The following is a 20,106-nucleotide window of genomic DNA, read 5'->3' as shown; positions in this document are numbered from 1 at the left end:
CAAGAAGATGGTCCGGAAAATCGGCGGCATGAAGACATCCTGTCTTCACCAAGGTAGCGCACAGCACTGCAGCTGTGCGCCATTGCTCCTCATACACACTTCACACTCCAGTCACTGAGGGTGCAGGGCGCTGGGGGGGGGCGCCCTGAGGCAGCAATAAAAACACCTTGGCTGGCTAAAATACCTCAATATATAGCCCCTGGGGCTATATATGAGGTAAATACCCCTGCCAGAATCCCATAAAAAGCGGGAGAATAGGCCGCGAAAAAGGGGCGGAGCCTATCTCCTCAGCACACTGGCGCCATTTTTCCCTCACAGCTCGGCTGGAAGGAAGCTCCCTGGCTCTTCCCTGCAATTCTACAGTACAGTAAGAGGGAAAAGAGAGGGGGGGCATTAAAATTGGCACTGTATACAGTATATTATATAAAAAGCAGCTATTAGGGACATAACTCAGTTAGTCCCTGTATATATTAGCGCTCTGGTGTGTGCTGGCATACTCTTACTCTGTCCCCCCAAAGGGCTTTTGTGGGTCCTGTCCTCTGTTTGAGCATTCCCTGTGTGTGTGGAGTGTGTCGGTACGGCTGTGTCGACATGTTTGAGGAGGATAATGATGTGGAGGGGGAGCAGATGCCTTTAGCAGGGATGTCACCCCCTGGGGGTCAGACACCTGAGTGGATGGTATTATGGCAGGAAATGAGTGCACGTATAGACTCCTTACATAAAAAATTTGACGACATGCCGACTGTGGGACAGCCGAGTCTTCAGCTCGTGCCTGTCCAGGTGTCTCAAAAGTCATCAGGGGCTCTGAAACGCCCGTTATCTCAGGTGGCACAAGTAGATGTCGACACGGATACTGACACCAGTGTCGACGACGATGAGTCAAATTTAATGCCCGTTAAGGCCATTCACTGCATGATTGAGGCAATGAAAGAGGTGTTAAATATTTCTGATTTACATCCAGGTACCACAAAAAAGGGTATTATGTTTGGGGAGAAAAAACTACCTGTAGTTTTTCCCCCGTCAGATGAATTAAATGAAGTGTGTGAAGAAGAACCTGCTGATAGAAAGCAGGAGGCGATCCTGAAGTCTGTATATACACACTCAGGCATTATACTCAGACCAGCTATTGTGTCAGCATGGATGTGCAGTGCTGCCGCTGTGTGGTCAGATAAACTGTCAGAAAATATTGACACGTTAGACAGAGACACGATCCTGCTAACAATTGACCATATAAAAGACTCAGTCTTATACATGAGAGATGCACAGAGGGAAATCTGCCGGCTGGCATCTAAAATAAGTGCATTATCTATCTCTGCTAGGAGATGCTTATGGACTCGCCAGTGGACTGGAGATGCAGATTCCAAAAGGCACATGGAAGTCTTGCCTTATAAGGGGGAGGAATTATTTGGGGATGGTCTCTCCGACCTAGTTTCCACAGCAACGTCTGGGAAGTCAGCATTTTTACCCCATGTCCCCTCACAGCCTAAGAAGGCGCCATTTTATCAGGTTCAGTCCTTTCGGTCCCAGAAAAACAAGCGGGGAAAAGGAGGGTCTTTTCTGTCAAGAGGCAGAGGCAGGGGAAAAAGGCTGCAGCAAACAGCAGGTTCCCAGGAACAAAAGTCCTCCCCCGCTTCCTCTTCCAAGTCCGCCGCATGACGGTGGGGCTTCACAGGCGGAGCCAGGTACGGTGGGGGCCCGCCTCAGGAATTTCAGCGATCAGTGGGCCCGCTCACAGGTGGATCCCTGGATCCTTCAAATAGTATCTCAGGGATACAGGCTGGAATTCGAGGTGACTCCACCCCGCCGTTTCCTAAAATCCGCCTTGCCGATTGCTCCCTCAGACAGGGAGGCGGTGCTAGCAGCGATTCACAAGCTGTATTCCCAGCAGGTGATAATCAAGGTACCCCTACTTCAACAAGGCCGGGGTTACTATTCCACACTATTTGTGGTGCCGAAACCGGACGGTTCGGTGAGACCCATTTTAAATTTGAAATCCTTGAACACATACATAAAAAAATTCAAGTTCAAGATGGAATCGCTCAGGGCGGTTATTGCAAGCCTGGACGAGGGGGATTACATGGTATCCCTGGACATCAAGGATGCTTACCTGCATGTCCCCATTTACAATTCTAACCAGGAGTACCTCAGATTTGTGGTACAGGACTGCCATTACCAATTCCAGACGCTGCCGTTTGGACTCTCCACGGCACCAAGGGTATTTACCAAGGTTATGGCGGAAATGATGATACTCCTTCGAAAAAAGGGAGTTTTAATTATCCCATACTTGGACGATCTCCTAATAAAGGCACGATCCAAGGAACAGTTGTTAGTGGAAGTAGCACTATCTCAGGAAGTGCTGAGCCAGCACGGCTGGATTCTGAATATCCCAAAGTCACAGCTGGTCCCCACGACACGTCTAATGTTCCTGGGAATGATTCTGGACACGGCCCAGAAAAAAGTGTTTCTCCCGGAGGAGAAAGCCAGGGAGTTGTCTTCTCTAGTCAGAGACCTCCTAAAACCAAAACAGGTATCGGTGCATCACTGCACGCGGGTCCTGGGAAAGATGGTAGCTTCTTACGAAGCAATTCCATTCGGCAGGTTCCATGCCAGGATTTTTCAGTGGGACCTGTTGGACAAGTGGTCCGGATCGCATCTTCAGATGCATCGTTTAATAACCCTGTCTCCACGAACCAGGGTGTCTCTTCTGTGGTGGCTGCACAGTGCTCATCTTCTGGAGGGCCGCAGATTCGGCATACAGGACTGGGTCCTGGTGACCACGGATGCCAGCTTACGAGGCTGGGGGGCAGTCACAAAGGGAAGAAATTTCTAAGGACTATGGTCAAGTCAGGAGACTGCCCTTCACATAAATATTCTGGAACTAAGGGCCATTTACAATGCCCTAAGTCAAGCAAAATCCCTGCTCCTACACCAGCCGGTGCTGATCCAGTCAGACAACATCACGGCAGTCGCCCATGTGAATCGACAGGGCGGCACAAGAAGCAGGACGGCGATGGCAGAAGCCACAAAAATTCTCCGATGGGCGGAGAATCATGTACTAGCACTGTCAGCAGTGTTCATCCCGGGAGTGGACAACTGGGAAGCAGACTTTCTCAGCAGGCACGACCTCCACCCGGGAGAGTGGGGACTTCATCCAGAAGTCTTCCAAATGATTGTAAATCAATGGGGTCGTCCACAGGTGGACATGATGGCGTCCCGCCTAAACAAAAAACTAGAGAAGTATTGCGCCAGGTCAAGAGACCCTCAGGCGATAGCTGTGGACGCTCTAGTGACACCTTGGGTGTACCGGTCAGTTTATGTGTTCCCTCCTCTACCTCTCATACCAAAGGTATTGAGAATAATAAGAAAGCGAGGAGTAAACACAATTCTCGTGGTTCCGGATTGGCCGAGAAGAGCGTGGTACCCGGAACTTCAAGAGATGATCTCAGAGGACCCGTGGTCTCTGCCGCTCAGACAGGACCTGCTGCAGCAGGGCCCCTGTCTGTTCCAAGACTTACCGCGGCTGCGTTTGACGGCATGGCGGTTGAACGCCGGATCCTGAAGGAAAAGGGCATTCCGGAGGAAGTCTTTCCTACGCTTATTAAAGCCAGGAAAGATGTTACGGCAAAGCATTATCACCGCATATGGCGGACATATGTTGCTTGGTGCGAGGCCAAAAAGGCCCCAACAGAGGAATTTCAACTAGGTCGATTTCTGCATTTCCTGCAAGCAGGAGTGAATATGGGCCTAAAACTGGGCTCCATTAAGGTACAGATCTCGGCTCTGTCGATTTTCTTTCAAAAAGAACTAGCTTCAGTACCTGAAGTTCAGACATTTGTGAAAGGAGTGCTGCATATTCAGCCCCCATTTGTGCCTCCTGTGGCACCTTGGGATCTCAACGTAATGTTGAGTTTCTTAAAATCACATTGGTTTGAGCCACTAAAAACCGTGGATCTGAAATATCTCACGTGGAAAGTGGTCATGTTATTGGCCTTGGCTTCAGCCAGGCGAGTGTCAGAGTTGGCGGCTTTATCATGTAAAAGCCCTTATCTGATTTTCCATATGGATAGGGCAGAATTGAGGACTCGTCCCCAGTTTCTCCCTAAGGTGGTGTCAGCGTTTCACCTGAACCAGCCTATTGTGGTGCCTGCGGCTACTAAGGATTTGGAGGACTCCAAGTTGCTAGACGTTGTCAGGGCCCTGAAAATATATGTTTCCAGGACGGCTGGAGTCAGAAAATCTGACTCGCTGTTTATCCTGTATGCACCCAACAAGCTGGGTGCTCCTGCTTCTAAGCAGACTATTGCTCGTTGGATTTGTAGTACAATTCAGCTTGCACATACTGTGGCAGGCCTGCCACAGCCAAAATCTGTCAATGCCCATTCCACAAGGAAGGTGGGCTCATCTTGGGCGGCTGCCCGAGGGGTCTCGGCTTTACAACTTTGCCGAGCAGCTACTTGGTCAGGGGCAAACACGTTTGCAAAATTCTACAAATTTGATACCTTGGCTGAGGAGGACCTGGAGTTCTCTCATTCGGTGCTACAGAGTCATCCGCACTCTCCCGCCCGTTTGGGAGCTTTGGTATAATCCCCATGGTCCTTACGGAGTTCCCAGCATCCACTAGGACGTTAGAGAAAATAAGAATTTACTCACCGGTAATTCTGTTTCTCGTAGTCCGTAGTGGATGCTGGGCGCCCATCCCAAGTGCGGTTTATCTGCATTACTTGTACATAGTTATTGTTAACTAAATCGGTTTATTGTTGAGCCATCTGTTGAGAGGCTCTATTGTTTCATACTGTTAACTGTGTTTCATATCACGAGTTGTACGGTGTGATTGGTGTGGCTGGTATGAGTCTTACCCGGGATTCAAAATCCTTCCTTATTGTGTACGCTCGTCCGGGCACAGTACCTAACTGAGGCTTGGAGGAGGGTCATAGTGGGAGGAGCCAGTGCACACCAGGTAGTCTAAGATCTTTCTAGAGTGCCCAGCCTCCTTCGGAGCCCGCTATTCCCCATGGTCCTTACGGAGTTCCCAGCATCCACTACGGACTATGAGAAACAGAATTACCGGTGAGTAAATTCTTATTTTTTGTATTTATAATAAGGAAAAATACATTCATAAATAGGCCCCATGGTTGATCTTAAATAAATCATATATCCAAGTAAGGTCACATTTAAAGACAACATAATTTGAAGGCGCTTTATGAACTCAAATAATTTTATTTTATGATCACTTTTACCGGAGTACCCCAAACTTATATATTTGGCACCATTCTAGGGGAACACAAAGATCTTCTAGCGGGGGATTCCAAATTCTTCATTTCAGAACAAAGAAAAAACTAATTACCGCAGTAAGCCTGCAACAGACACTATTCTGTAGTCAGATAATGGGGTATATGCAATTCACGGCGAATCGCGGCAATTTTTCGCCGTTTTTTTTCCCGACTCAATTCGCCAGGTGAATTCCGGCAGGTGCCTGCCGGAATTCACCATATTCAATGAAAAACGGATTCGCCAGAATCGCGGGCGAAAATCGGCCGATTTGGCGGATTTTGCCGCGATTTTAAAAAACGGTAAAAAACGGGAAAAACCCGAAAAAAAAATGGCGTGGGGTCCCCCCTCCAAAGCATAACCAGCCTCGGGCTCTTCGAGCTGGTCCTGGTTCTAAAAATGCAGGGGAAAAATTGGGCAGGGATCCCCCGTATTTTTAAAACCAGCACCGGGCTCTGCGCCTGGTGCCAAAAATACGGGGGACAAAAAGAGTAGGGGTCCCCCGTATTTTTAACACCAGCATCGGGCTCCACTAGCTGGACAGATAATGCCACAGCCGGGGGTCACTTTTATGCCGTGCCCTGCGGCCGTGGCATTAACTACCCAACTAGTCACCCCTGGCCGGGGTACCCTGGGGGAGTGGGGACCCCTACAATCAAGGGGTCCCCCCCCCCAGCCACCCAAGGGCCAGGGGTGAAGCCCGAGGCTGTCCCCCCCATCCAATGGGCTGCGGATGGGGGGGCTGATAGCCTTTTGTGATAATAAAAAGATATTGTTTTTTCCATTAGTACTACAAGTCCCAGCAAGCCTCCCCCGCAAGCTGGTACTTGGAGAACCACAAGTACCAGCATGCGGGAGAAAAACGGGCCCGCTGGTACCTGTAGTACTACTGGAAAAAAAATACCCAAATAAAAACAGGACACACACACCGTGAAAGTAAAACTTTATTTCATACGCCGACACACACATACTTACCTATGTTGACACGCCGACTGCCACGGTCTCCGACGATCCGAGGTACCTGTGAAAAAATTATACTCACCTTCCAGCGTCCAGAGGTACATCCAGGTCCAGAGATAATCCACGTACTTGGCAAAACAAAAAAACGAACAACGATCCATACCGGACTAGAAAGGGGTCCAATGCTTTCACATCAGACCCCTTTCTCCCGAATGCCGGGACATCACGTGACTCCTGTCACTGAAGTCCCTTCAGCCAATCAGGAAGCGCTACTTCCGTGGCGCTCATCTGATTGGCTGTGCGCTGTCTGTGATGTGACAGCGCATCGCAAAGCCGCTCCATTACTTTCAATGGTGGGAACTTAGCGGCTAGCGGGGGGGTCACCCGCCGGTCAGCCGCTGACCGGCGGGTGACCTCACCGCTAGCCGCTAAGTTCCCACCATTGAATATAATGGACTGGGCTGTGCGATGCGCTGTCTGCTCAGACGCACAGAGCCAATCAGATGAGCGCAACGAAGTTGCGCTTCCTGATTGGCTATAGAGACCTTTCTGTGACAGCTGTCACTGACAGGTCTCTCTGCATTCGGGGATAGGGGTCCCATGTGTCAGCATGGGACCCCTTTCAGTCCGGCATGGAGCGGGTGTTCGGTTTGTTTTTTTCTCCAAGTACGTGGATTTATCTCTGGAGCCTGGTTGAGGTGAGTATATTGATCTTTTATTTTCAGGTACCCTGGATTCTACATGGAGAAGAGGACCGATGTCGGCGTGTGAACATAGGTAAGTATGTGTGTGTCGACGTATGAAATAAAGTTTTACTTTCACGGTGTGTGTGTCCTGTTTTTATTTGGGTATTTTTTTCCCAGTAGTACTACAGGTACCAGCGGGCCCGTTTTTCTCCCGCATGCTGGTACTTGTGGTTCTCCAAGTACCAGCTTGCGGGGGAGGCTTGCTGGGACTTGTAGTACTGCTGGAAAAAACAATATTCTTTTCATGATCACAAAAGGCTATCAGCCCCCCATCCGCAGCCCATTGGATGGGGAGGGACAGCCTCGGGCTTCACCCCTGGCCCTTGGGTGGCTGGGGGGGGGGGACCCCTTGATTGAAGGGGTCCCCACTCCCCCAGGGTACCCCGGCCAGGGGTGACTAGTTGGATATTTAATGCCACGGCCGCAGGGCACGGCATAAAAGTGACCCCCGGCTGTGGCATTATCTGTCCAGCTAGTGGAGCCCGATGCTGGTGTTAAAAATACGGGGGACCCCTACGCTTTTTGTCCCCCGTATTTTTGGCACCAGCACCAGGCGCAGAGCCCGGGGCTGGTTTTAAAAATACGGGGGATCCCCTGTCAATTTTCCCCCTGCATTTTTAGAACCAGGACCAGCTCGAAGAGCCCGAGGCTGGTTATGCTTTGGAGGGGGGACCCCACGCCATTTTTTTTTATGATTCCACCATTCCAGCATAAAAAAAAATAAATAAAAAAAATAATATTTTAAAAAATATATAAATAATATTTGTGCCTCCAAAAAAAAAAAAAAAAGTACCTAATCCCTTCTAATATAAATAGATCTGCTATTCCCAAAAAAAAAAAACACAAAAAAAAACATGTTTAAATTTTTTTTATTTGTTTTCACCCTCCAAAGTGTGGCGGATTGAAAATGACGAATTTGCTGTCTAAAAGCACTGCTGTCGAATTTCCAAACTTGAATTGAATATGCTTTGGTCGAATTGCAGCACTTGTATCATTGCAGAAAAGTCGAATTTGCAAAAATTCGAATTTCAAAAAGTCGAATTTTGAAAGTCCGTTTTTTGGTCGGAAAGCACTGAATTGCATAGGCGATTTTTTTTTTTTGGTCGAAAATGACCCAAAATTCGACAATTTCGGGAATTCGACCGCAATTGCATATACCCCAATACCTTCCTACTCTCCTGGAAGCTGCGGGAGACCAGTTTTTGGGGAAGACCCCTCACCCCTGGGATGACTATACGGATCTACTGCATGCAGCTCACTTTCTAGTACAGTGGGCAGGATGGGGAGATTATCAAGGGAATTGTAGCTTCGTATGGGGAGGGGCTTAAATTAAGCAAATTGTATCATTTTAGCTCCACCCCTCCCCGCGGACCTGTAAATCATGACATTTTTCTCATGATGGGACTGGGCCCTAATGACGTGATAGCCCAGCCATACCCCCAAAGTCTCCAGCAATGTCTCCTCTCCAGGCTTCTCCCAGAGAGGAGACAGCAAAGTTAGTAAGTATGAGTCAAATATTTTATTGTACATAAAGTTAGAGTTACAGTACATCATGCAGTGTTATCTTTACAATCTGACATATATGAAAATAAAATCAGTGAATCAACTACAGAACTGACAATACACATCTTACCAGGAGACTGAAACATTAACTAGATGACTCATTAGCTATATATTTCTTTTTTGGGCCAAAAACTTTGCCACCATGTTTGTGCATGCTTGTCGTCATTACTGTTCAAAGTGGGCAAATGTGTGCTCCACATGGTAGAAGGACATTCACGATCTAGGCTGATTGAGATGTTTAATGGCCGATGTGGGCTAATCGCAGTAATGCACCTCATTCTGTGTACAAATTGACAAAGGAGAATTAGGTTAGCAGGTGGAAATATGCTAATGAACTTGAAGTGGTGGAGAATGTACATATTTGTTATCATTTCAGTTTGGGGCCTGTCCACAGTGACTTTAATTCATACCTCCCAACATGACCCTCTCCAGGAGGTACACAATGCTCTGCTACTGGACTTCTCTCTTAATGTATGATTGCCGGCACCTGTTTTGAACGGGTTAATGGGTAAGGAAGGTGTATCAGAACTGGTGATGGCAATCATACATTAAGAGAGAAGTCCAGGAGCAGAGCATTCTGTCCCTCCTGGAGAGGGTCATGTTGGGAGGTATGTAAATGCACCTGTTAGTAAAAAAAAAAAAAGGCAGTGGGATTGCCATTACAGGTTGAGTATCCCATATCCAAATATTCCGAAATACGGAATATTCCGAAATACGGACTATTTTGAGTGAGAGTGAGATAGTGAAACCTTTGTTTTTTGATGGCTCAATGTACACAAACTTTGTTTAATACACAAAGTTATTAAAAATATTGTATTAAATGACTTTCAGGCTGTGTGTATAAGGTGTATATGAAACATAAATGAATTGTGTGAATGTATACACACTTTATTTAATGCACAAAGTTATAAAAAATATTGGCTAAAATTACCCTCAGGCTGTGTGTATAAGGTGTATATGATACATAAATGCATTCTGTGCTTAGATTTAGGTCCTATCACCATGATATCTCATTATGGTATGCAATTATTCCAAAATACGGAAAAATCCCATATCCAAAATACCTCTGGTCCCAAGCATTTTGGATAAGGGATACTCAACCTGTACTATGTAAAGAATGCCTCTAGCACCATCTAGGTGCATGTCACTGCATCAGCACGCCAAACAGCAAGCCAATACGTTATGCCAACATACTGTACAGTAATAAAAAGAAAAAAATCAAGTTCTAGAGTTGCATTACATGTTTTTGGAGACCTAAATAAAACTCAAGGCACTCTAATGCCTCTTTCACACAGAAAGGCAAATTCCCTGGTGAAGATGTTCTACCCGGTAATTTGTCGATAAACACAGGCCTTTTTTCTGTGTGAAAGGGTCAACCTGGGTTGAAATTCCCGGGACTTCAACCAAGGAATTTACCAGGGTTGGAGGTAAGCATACGCTTACCAGGGTTGGAGACCTGGGAATTTAAACCCGGGTTGACCAATCACACAGACGAAATACCCGTTTTGATCAAATTACAATGTAGAAATTCTTGACCCGGTAATTTGCTTGTCTGTGTGAAAGGGGGGTCAGCAGGGACCGGCAAAACTACCCAGTACTGAAATGCCGGTAAAAGCCAGAATTTTCAGACACTTCTGTCTGAAATAGGGATGGTCATCGGCATTACCTCCATCGATGGTTACCATCGATGGTGATGGTCAGACAAACCATCAATGGCAGGTATCTATTTGGTGCATATCCATCGATGGCTTTTCCCCATCTGTGTTTATGCACATGCGCAGCTGCTTGCTGTGATTCTATATGAGAGCCGGGGGCGGGGCTGAGCTGTGAATAACAGCTCAGCCTCTTAAAGAGGCGGGACATCTCATTCCTGGCTCTTACACAGTGGAAGAGCCGGATGCTGCATAGGGCTGCTGGCTGACAGCCTAGCAGCCCGGTACAGCAACAGACAGCCCCAAAAATGAAAGGAGAATTAAAAAAACATTGTGCATACAGCTACCACCAATGGTGAATAACCATCTGCTTACACACCATCGATGGTAAAAGTATTAAACATCAGCCATATACCATTGATGATTTTGAATGATCGATGGCCATCCCTAGTCTGAAGAGGGTATCACAGTGCAGGTTTTAGTGATATCCAGGCTTCAGCACACATGGTTAAATCAACATAACTAAGGTACAAATTAAGGCTCCCTGGGCTCAAGCATGGATAACACAAAAACCTGGACTGTTAGTGTGCCTTGAGGACCGAGGTTGGCTGCTCTAATAAGTAGTATTTTAGCTACAGAACACTTATTAACCAATTAGTTGCTCTGTTCATATGCATATACAAAGCTGGCCCTAACAAATATGATGCTCTAGGCAAGATTTTGGATGGTGCCCCCTAGCACCGCCACTAGTTCCACCTCTGACTCTGCACCCCTTTCCCAGCACCATCACCCCTCACCGATAGCAGTCCTCATTTTTGGTGCACCCACCCCCTCTACTTTAAATAGGAACAGTGCACACGTTCAGCACTTCTTGCTGGTAAGGGGCATGGCCACACAATAGTACCCCCAATTCAAATTACACCACACAGTAGTGCAACTTTATACACATTTTATCATGTGATAGTGTCCCTTATTCACGTTACATCACACAGTAGTACCACTTTACCTTATAAACGTTACTCCTCACAGTAGTGCCCCTTATTCACATTTCATCACACATTAGTAATGTACCAGTAAAGCACCTTATACACATAATGCCACACAGTAATGCCCCTTACACATATGACACACATTATTAATGTCCTTATAAACATACACTCTGGCTGTATCTGCATACGAAATGCAACGTTACAGTAATTTCTAGAAATAAACTATAACATAACATTTCATATGCAGATACAGCAGCAGTCGCACACAGAATATAGGCATGCGGCATATCATTTTAATCAGCAGAAGCTGCTTGTGCCCCTAGGCATGCCAAATGCCCTAGGCATTTGTCTACTTTGCCTATGCCTAAGGCCGACTCTATGCATATATCTGTTGAAGACAACACAATTGCAAAATGCATCTAAAAGCATCTTCCTGAACCAAAACCAAATTAATAAAAAATGAATGTGTGTGTGTATTCCAATGTATTTGTTTTGTGCACAAATAGGATTTGCACAATACAACATGCACTGTGCCTTGACATGTTCTTCCAGTTCACATATGGAATAATCGGATATGTAAACAAAAGGTGTTTGCCATTATTCACAGTCAAAAACACTGGTACAGTATAGTGCAGAAATAGGCAATCTGTGGATCTCGAGCTGCTGTGGAACTATACATCCCAGCATGCCCTGTCATAGTTTTGCTGTTGAGGCATGCAGCTCATACTTGCCTACTCTCCTGGAAGTTGAAGGAGGCTCCCAATTTTTGGGGTAGCCCCCCACGCCCCCCGGAAGAGAAGGCAGATCCTGCCTGCACCCTAGTGAAGTGGGCAAGATGGAGAGAAAGGGCCTAATTCAGAACAGATCACAGCAGCAAAATCTTTCTCTAATGGGCAAAACTGTGTGCACTGCAGGTGGGGGCAGATATAACATGTTCAGAGAGAGTTAGATTTGGGTGGTTTATTATGTTGCTGTACAGTGTAAATACTGGCTGCTTTATTTTTACACTGCAATGTAGACTTCAGTTTGAACACACCCCACCCAAATCTAACTCTCTCTGCACATGTTGTATCTGCCCCACCTGCAGTGCACATGGGGGTATATTTCCTAAAATGTTGTGTTTGTCCGATTTATTTATTTTTTCTAAGTCCCAACACGGGAATATACTATGCACAAATCTCGGCAGTGTTTGGGCTATTCGTAATGGTTTTGACGGCAAAGTTCAGAAATACGAATGAATAGACCATCGGTCAAACGCGGCTGTTTGTTCATACAACACGGGAATTTACTATTAATACGTATTTGGGTGTTAGTCTCTGAATGCTCAAGTGCGGGTGTATTTTTTTGTGATTCGTTAAAAAAAGCAGCAAAAAAATAGACCTGCTTTTTCCAGGCGAGTTTGGATAATCATGCACGGATCAATGAGATCTGTGCATGGTTATCTATGGGAAAGGGTCTGTTTAGTGTAAAAACTGAAAAAAAAATTGCGTGGGGTCTCCCCTCCTAAGCATAACCAGCCTCGGGCTCTTTGAGCTGGTCCTCGTTGTATAAATACAGAGGAAAAATTGACAGGGGATCCCCCATATTTTAACAACCAGCACGGGGCTCTGCGCCTGGTCCTGGTGTAAAAAATACGGGGGACAAAAGACGTAGGGGTCCCCCGTATTTTTCACACCAGCACCGAGCTCCACTAGTCAGAGAGATAATTCCACAGCCGGGGGACACTTTTATATAGGTCCCTGCGGCCGTGGCATTAAATTCCTAACTAGTCACCACTGGCCGGGGTACCCTAGAGGAGTGGGGACCCCTTAAATCAAGGGGTCCCCGTCCTCCAGCCACCCAAGGGCCAGGGGTGAAGCCCGAGGCTGTCCCCCCCATCCAAGGGTGGCGGATGAGGGGCTGATAGCCATAGTGTAAAAATAAGAATATTGTTTTTTGTAGCAGTACTACAAGTCCCAGCAAGCCTCCCCCACAAGCTGGTACTTGGAGAACCACAAGTACCAGCATGTGGGGGGAAAACGGGCCCGCTGGTACCTGTAGTTCTACTAAAAAAAAACCCAAATAAAAACAGAACGCACACACCATGACAGTATAACTTTATTACATACATGCACACCTACATACACACATACTTGCCTATGTTGACACGAAGAGTCGGTCCCCTTCTCCACGTAGAATCCACGGGGTACCTGTAAATAAAATTATACTCACAACAATCCAGTGTAGATCGGTCCTCTTCTGTTTGTAATCCACGTACTTGGCAAAAAAGAAAAAAAAAGAAAAACCAGACCACGCACTGAAAGGGGTCCCATGTTTACACATGGGACACCTTTCCCCGACTGGCGGGACCACCCGTGACTGCTGTCAAAGAGGGTCCCTTCAGCCAATCAGGGAGCGCCACGTCATGGCACTCTCCTGATTGGCTGTGCACGCCTGAACTGTTAGTCAGGCTGCGCACTGAAAATACAATGTAGCGTATAGGCGCTCCATTGGATCCAATGGTGGGAACTTTGCTGTCTGCGGTAGACTGTGAGGTTAAGTGGGTTAAATCTTGTGGTATTTTTTTGTAGTAGAACTACAGGTACCAGCGGGCCCGTTTCCCCCCTGCATGCTGGTACTTGTAGTTCTACTACAAAAAAGTGGTACCAGCTTGCGGGGGAGGCTTGCTGGGAATTGTAGTACTGCTGCAAAAAACAATATTCTTATTTTTACACTATGGCTATCAGCCCCCCATACGCCGCTCTTGGATGGGGGGGACAGCCTCGGGCTTCACCCCTGGTGCTTGAGTGGCTGGAGGGGGGGACCCCTTGATTTAAGGGGTTCCCACTCCTCCAGGGTACCCCGGTCAGGGGTGACTAGTTGGTGATGTAATGCCAGGGCCGCAGGGACCAATATAAACGTGTCCCCTGGCTGTGGCATTATCTCTCTGACTAGTGGAGCCCGGTGCTGGTGTGAAAAATACGGGGGACCCCTACGTCTTTTGTCCCCCGTATTTTTTACACCAGGACCATGTGCAGAGCCCAGTGCTGGTTGTTAAAATATGGGGGATCCCCTGTCAATTTTCCCCCTGTATTTTTACAACCAGGACCGGCTCAAAGAGCCCGATGCTGGTTATGCTTAGGAGGGGGGACCTCTCGCAATTTTTTTTCTGCTTTTTAACTCTTTAAACACTTTTTTTAAGGTACACAATGAAGCACTGCACGGATCTCACAGATCCGGCTGGGATTCCTTGTGTTTTGTCAGGCAGTGTTTTACTCATCACTCCTGTAAAACACTGCCTGACATTACGAATCACATCGACATCAGAAAAAACGAATGTTGAAAACTCGGCAGCTTAGTTAATGACCATATCAGGATTCAAAAAGTTGCAGTAAAATGCAGCCGATACCATACGAGTTCAAACACCCTTAAAAATGGCTAAAACACGAATATTAGTAAATATACCCCATGGTTTTGCCCAATAGAGAAAAAATTTGCTGGTGTCAGGTCTGAATTAGGCCAAAAATCTCCGGCATTTGCGGGTCCGTGGGGTGGGTGTGGGGCTAAAAGGACGCAAATGACGCTTGATAATGTCAGAGCCAGGCTCCCTCCAGAAGTTGCCTGCAGTACCTCCTCTCCGGCTTCTCCCTGAGAGGAGGACTTAGAAGTCGGTAAGTATGGGCATGCTAGAACTGTGGCAAGACATGCTGGAATGTGTACAGATGGGTCCTCCATTATCTTGACTGGCTGAGGCGTTAGTTACGATCGGGCATATGCAGCGTACCGGGTCTCAGGGAGGCGCGCCTAGTCACAGAGAGGCATGCCTAATCGCACGGAGGCCCCTTTACGTGTAATACCTGCGATCATCCACCAGAAGCCGCTGTTTACAATCACCACTGCGCATGCGTGTGGTCTCCCGTAAAATAAAATACTGAAATACATAGTAAGAACTACTTTACGAATGCGTCTCATTATGCTGCATACAGTAAATGCAGCATCTCATTACGCTACATTATTTCATACAGTATATACAGTACAGACGCAAATAGTACAGCATATATGATCCATTTACAGTACTTTAGGAATATGTAAGCGTCCAAGTCCCGCAGACAAAGCAACATAAAACCAGTAGTGTACACTGACGCAAATGGACGTGTTAGAAGTACATTGTTGCCTATTGATATTAGGAATATTGTATGTTAGCGTCCTAATCCCATAGCCATTACAGCATAATCAAAACCAATGGATTTATTCATCTGTTGGAGGCGAAGTGGTGAAGTGTTCCGCTTCCTATACTTAGTTTCCCGGGTTCGATTCCTAAAATACGAATGCATGTTAGTTTTTTCCAGACACCTTATTATTTTTTTTATTTACATAAACCAGGGCAAAGCTTCAGGAGCAGTTCTACTGTTAAGGTTCTATGCACCGTACGGTACACATACAATTCTGTAGCAGGGCAGACTCAATTGAAATGGATACCGCCTGTGACTTCATTCCCCATGGAGGCCATCGGCTATGGAGCAAGTAACAGCACAGATTTTGCAGGATATGGGCCAATGCTGAAGGAGCGTCACAATCCCCTAGCTAAAATACACAGGGGTGATAAGGATAAGTGAGGTCTATGCACATTACGGTACACCGGACTCGATCGCATAGCAAACTGACAAAATGACCATCGCCCATGAACCCCCACCACATGGCATCACTCGGATATGGAGTGAGAGATGGCATAAGTTTTGCAGGTCACGGGGCAATGCTGAAGGAGGATCACAATCCCCTAGCTAAAATACAAAGGGGCAATAGGGATAAGTGAGGTCTATGCACATTACGGTACACCGGACTCGATCGCATAGCAAACTGACAAAATGACCATCGCCCATGAACCCCCACCACATGGCATCACTCGGATATGGAGTGAGAGATGGCATAAGTTTTGCAGGTCACGGGGCAATGCTGAAGGAGGATCACAATCCCCTAGCTAAAATACAAAGGGGCAATAGGGATAAGTGAGGTCTATGCACATTACGTTACACCGGACTCAATCGCATACTGTAGCAAACTGACAAAATAACCATCGCCCGTGAACCCCCACCACATGGCATCGCTCGGATATGGAGTGAGAGATGGCATAGGTTTTGCAGATCACGGGGCAATGCTGAAGGAGGATCACAATCCCCTAGCTAAAATACAAAGGGGCAATAGGGATAAGTGAGGTCTATGCACATTAGGTTACACCGGTCTCGATCGCATACTGTAGCAAACTGAAAAAATAACCATCGCCCGTGAACCCCCACCACATGACATCGCTCGGATATGGAGTGAGAGATGGCATAGGTTTTGCAGATCACGGGGCAATGCTGAAGGAGCGTCACAATCCCCTACCTAAAATACACAGGGGCGATAGGGATAAGCGAGGTCTATGCACATTAGGTTACACCAGACTCAATCGCATACTGTAGCAAACTGACAAAATAACCATCGCCGTGAACCCCCACCACATGGCATCGCTCGAATATGGAGTGAGGGATGGCATAAGTTTTGCAGATCACGGGGCAATGCTGAAGGAGCGTCACAATCCCCTAGCTAAAATACACAGGGGCGATAGGGATAAGCGAGGTCTATGCACATTACGTTACACCGGACTCGATCGCATAGCAAACTGACAAAATGACCGCCGCCCGTGAACCCCCACCACGTGGCAGTGCTTGGATATGGAGTGAGAGATGGCATAAGTTTAGCAGATCACGGGGCAATGCTGAAGGAGCGTCACAATCCCCTAGATAAAATACACAGGGGCGATAGGGATAAGCGAGGTCTATGCACATTACGTTACACCAGAATCGATCGCATACTGTAGCAAACTGACTGTGTTGCACAGTTAGTTGCGTCAGAATATACTAATTTAAACTCATTACCGCTGTGTATTTGCATTTAGCGTAAAGAATCGCTCCTGCAGATTTACTCTGATTTATGTGAAACCTGTGTGCACTCTTCCATTGAATGTATTACACAGAAAAAATTATAATATTAAAGTGAATGTCACAGGAACACATAAAAAAAAAAAAGTTGGCACTTTAGGACTCGATCCCGGGACTCTCAGCGTGGGAGGTGGGAGCCTTCATCGCTAGCCCACGACGCTTCATGAGAGATTCACAATTTCATGTGTAAAAGTACTGCAAAGAGCAACCCCTCCCCATTGGTGTTGGTTTATGCCTTGGGGGACTCGGACGCTCATACATGTATTTCAAAAGCACGGTGTTTATGCAATGTACATACTTCCTTTTACACAATTAGTTGCGTCTGCATACACAATCTTGCGTCTGCATACACAAGTATTTTAACATGTTTGTCTGTGTCTGTATAAACTGTTTATTTATTTTGAGAACTCTCACCGTCTGACCAATGGTCACCATCTATTAACATTACAGTCGTCACTGACCAGTTGCTAGAGCTGTAGATCAATCCGCCGCTACACGATTTAAAGTACTAGATTAGTGGAGCATTAGCCACCCAGTGGTGGAGATGTGTAATGCATGCTGAGTATCTAGTATCGCCTCAACGCGCCTGTCCGTGATTAAACTCAGCAAGCTAGCTATCGCCTTAGCGTGACTAAACGTCCGTCTAGGTGCAAAAAGTCAAGATAACGGAGGACCCATCTGTAGTTTCACATAGGTGGAGTGCTGGAGGTTGCCTACCCCAAGTGCAGTGCATGCAATGCATACTTTTTTTTTCTCCTCCCCAGGTGAAGCCTGGAGAGGAGATGCTGCTTGGCAGGGCCGGGTTTTAACATCACTAGGCCCTGCCTCCCAAATAACATGATTTGCGGGTCCCCTGGAGGGGGTGGGACTAAATTATGTTTTATCCCCGCCCCTCCATTCAGCACCGAAATTCCCCTGTTACTCTCCTCATCCTGCCGTATTCACTAGTAAGCAGGTGAAATGTGGTGGATGCGGGGGAGTGCCCGAAAATCTTGGTCTCCTGCGACTTGTGGGAGAGTAGACATGATACAATGTAATTTATTAATATTAATAAGATTATGGGTGGAATTCAATTAGCACGATAACCCATTTTTACTGTAAAAATAGGGTTTATTTTGTGAACCGCGGTACGCCGCTATTCAATTGTACACAATAAATTACTGGTGATAAATCTCCATAGGTTTACTTTCACTTCATCACGTCTGAGCAGGTGATAAGCTTGGGGAAAATCCCTATTGTAAGGTAAAAATGTCAGGATTTGTTTCAGAACCCCCGGGACACCCCCCAAATGACTAATTCGAGGTTTTTAATTAGAAGACACTTAGAAGTTTTTAATTATTTTTAATTGGCCAATAATGACATGTCCTTTTTGAGGGTCAAAAAAATGCAAAATGGGAATTGAGGTATAAGGTATGGGACAGGTATATTGGGGTGCTTTATTAGTGGTACAAGTGTTTTTAGGCTTGCAGGTGGAAGTAATAATTTTTTGGGAAGTTTTTTTAAAAAGTGGCTTAAAATGGCCCATATAAGGTATAATACCCACTTTTATGTACCTCCAATTTAATTGTTGGTAACCCCCCCCCCCCCCCCCCCCCACACTTACTTTATATAATTTTTTGACTTTTTTTTTTAGAAAAATGCATATGACAGTCATTTGACACAATTTAAGTACCCCAAATTGCACTATTATGACCACTAATAGGCTTCTATAATGTTTTTCTATATTAGTTTGGATTTTTGGGGGTACTGGCAGATTTCCCTATTTTTTCCAACACTTTAATCTGCTTTTGACAGCAAGAATTATAGCAAGACTACTGTTTTCGTGAATTCGCACTTGAATAGGGCGAATCACGAGAGAGCGCAAATCGCAATTAGCCGCTTTTCACTGTCATTTTTTGCCAATGTCTGTTAAAAGTCAGATTGCAGTAAATTACCGTAGCTAATGAAATTTCCCCTATATATTTATCCAGGCATTATTACTGCTGTTATTATATCTGATCTAAATTCATATTTTCTTTTGATTTTATTTAGGTTGCGTTTGGGTGTTTAAGCTGTACAATTATTATGAAGGATTTTGTAACCAAAGCCTTTACTTATTTGCTTTTGGAATCCTAATATTTGAATGTGTGATGATCTTCTTAAGCATGATTGCTCCATGTTTTGGCTGTTCAACAAGGACACTTCTTTATGAGAGGTAATATTTATGAGATTTTTTTTTTTACTTCTCCTACTAATCGCCTTCATTTTATAGAGAGATACAAATGAAAATTGGTGTTGAAATTCTTTACTACAAAACTTTCACCTCTTTACCATCCTTCTTGCTTTCATTGTAATACACAGCATTAACATTTGAGCCACACTTGCCCTTCTCTCAGTGGGGGCAGTCAGGTCAGCACTGCGGAAGGGGGTGTTGTGGGTGTCATGGGGGCGTGATTGTGCGATCAGTTCAACTTGACACACGTCAACAGCCATGGACGAATGGCGTGTGCCCCCATGAAGACTCTTCCATGGCCAGGAGCACAAGCTGATTTTTTTTTAGAGCCTCCCTGATGTAGGCAGGTATGTTTTTAGCTCCAGCTCAACTTTGCTTTGCCTGTTAATATTTTGGATGCTAGCTTGACTATATTCCGCACTCAGATTAAATACACTTGGCACATAACTTCTTATATAGGCATACATATGTCCCCTTCTGTAATGACTATTTTTTATGCTAACACTTATTAGTCAGCTATTATCCTTTAGAAAATGTTGGCTTTCCTATGTGATTTCTTGGTTAGGCTGCTTTGCTATTTAAAATGATGCTGCTCCCTAAATTTATGTACTTATGCTGTTTAGTTCCCTATGCTTTACCCAAGAAGTACCTAGATAAACTTAGAGCTATCTTGTCCTTATTGTTTGGAACAATAAGTCCCTGAAAATTGCTCATTCCTGATTAGTCCTCCCTAAGAGGTGGGTTGGCATTACCATATCG

At 45.8% G+C, this 20,106-nt stretch overlaps 1 protein-coding gene across 3 annotated transcripts in view; it reads left to right on the top strand.

The window, feature by feature from the left end:
- LOC134969288 (transmembrane protein 272-like) overlaps positions 1 to 20,106 on the top strand; it is a 252,567-nt gene that overhangs the window by 186,049 nt on the left and 46,412 nt on the right. For all 3 annotated transcript variants that reach the window (XM_063945137.1, XM_063945138.1, XM_063945139.1), the window contains exon 5: positions 19,167 to 19,329. In XM_063945137.1, the coding sequence (XP_063801207.1) occupies positions 19,167 to 19,329 (163 nt within the window). The remainder of the gene's footprint in view (positions 1 to 19,166; positions 19,330 to 20,106) is intronic.

Source organism: Pseudophryne corroboree, chromosome 11, assembly GCF_028390025.1.
Source record: "Pseudophryne corroboree isolate aPseCor3 chromosome 11, aPseCor3.hap2, whole genome shotgun sequence".
Lineage (NCBI taxonomy): Eukaryota > Metazoa > Chordata > Amphibia > Anura > Myobatrachidae > Pseudophryne > Pseudophryne corroboree.
This window is presented reverse-complemented; position numbering and strand designations above follow the sequence as displayed.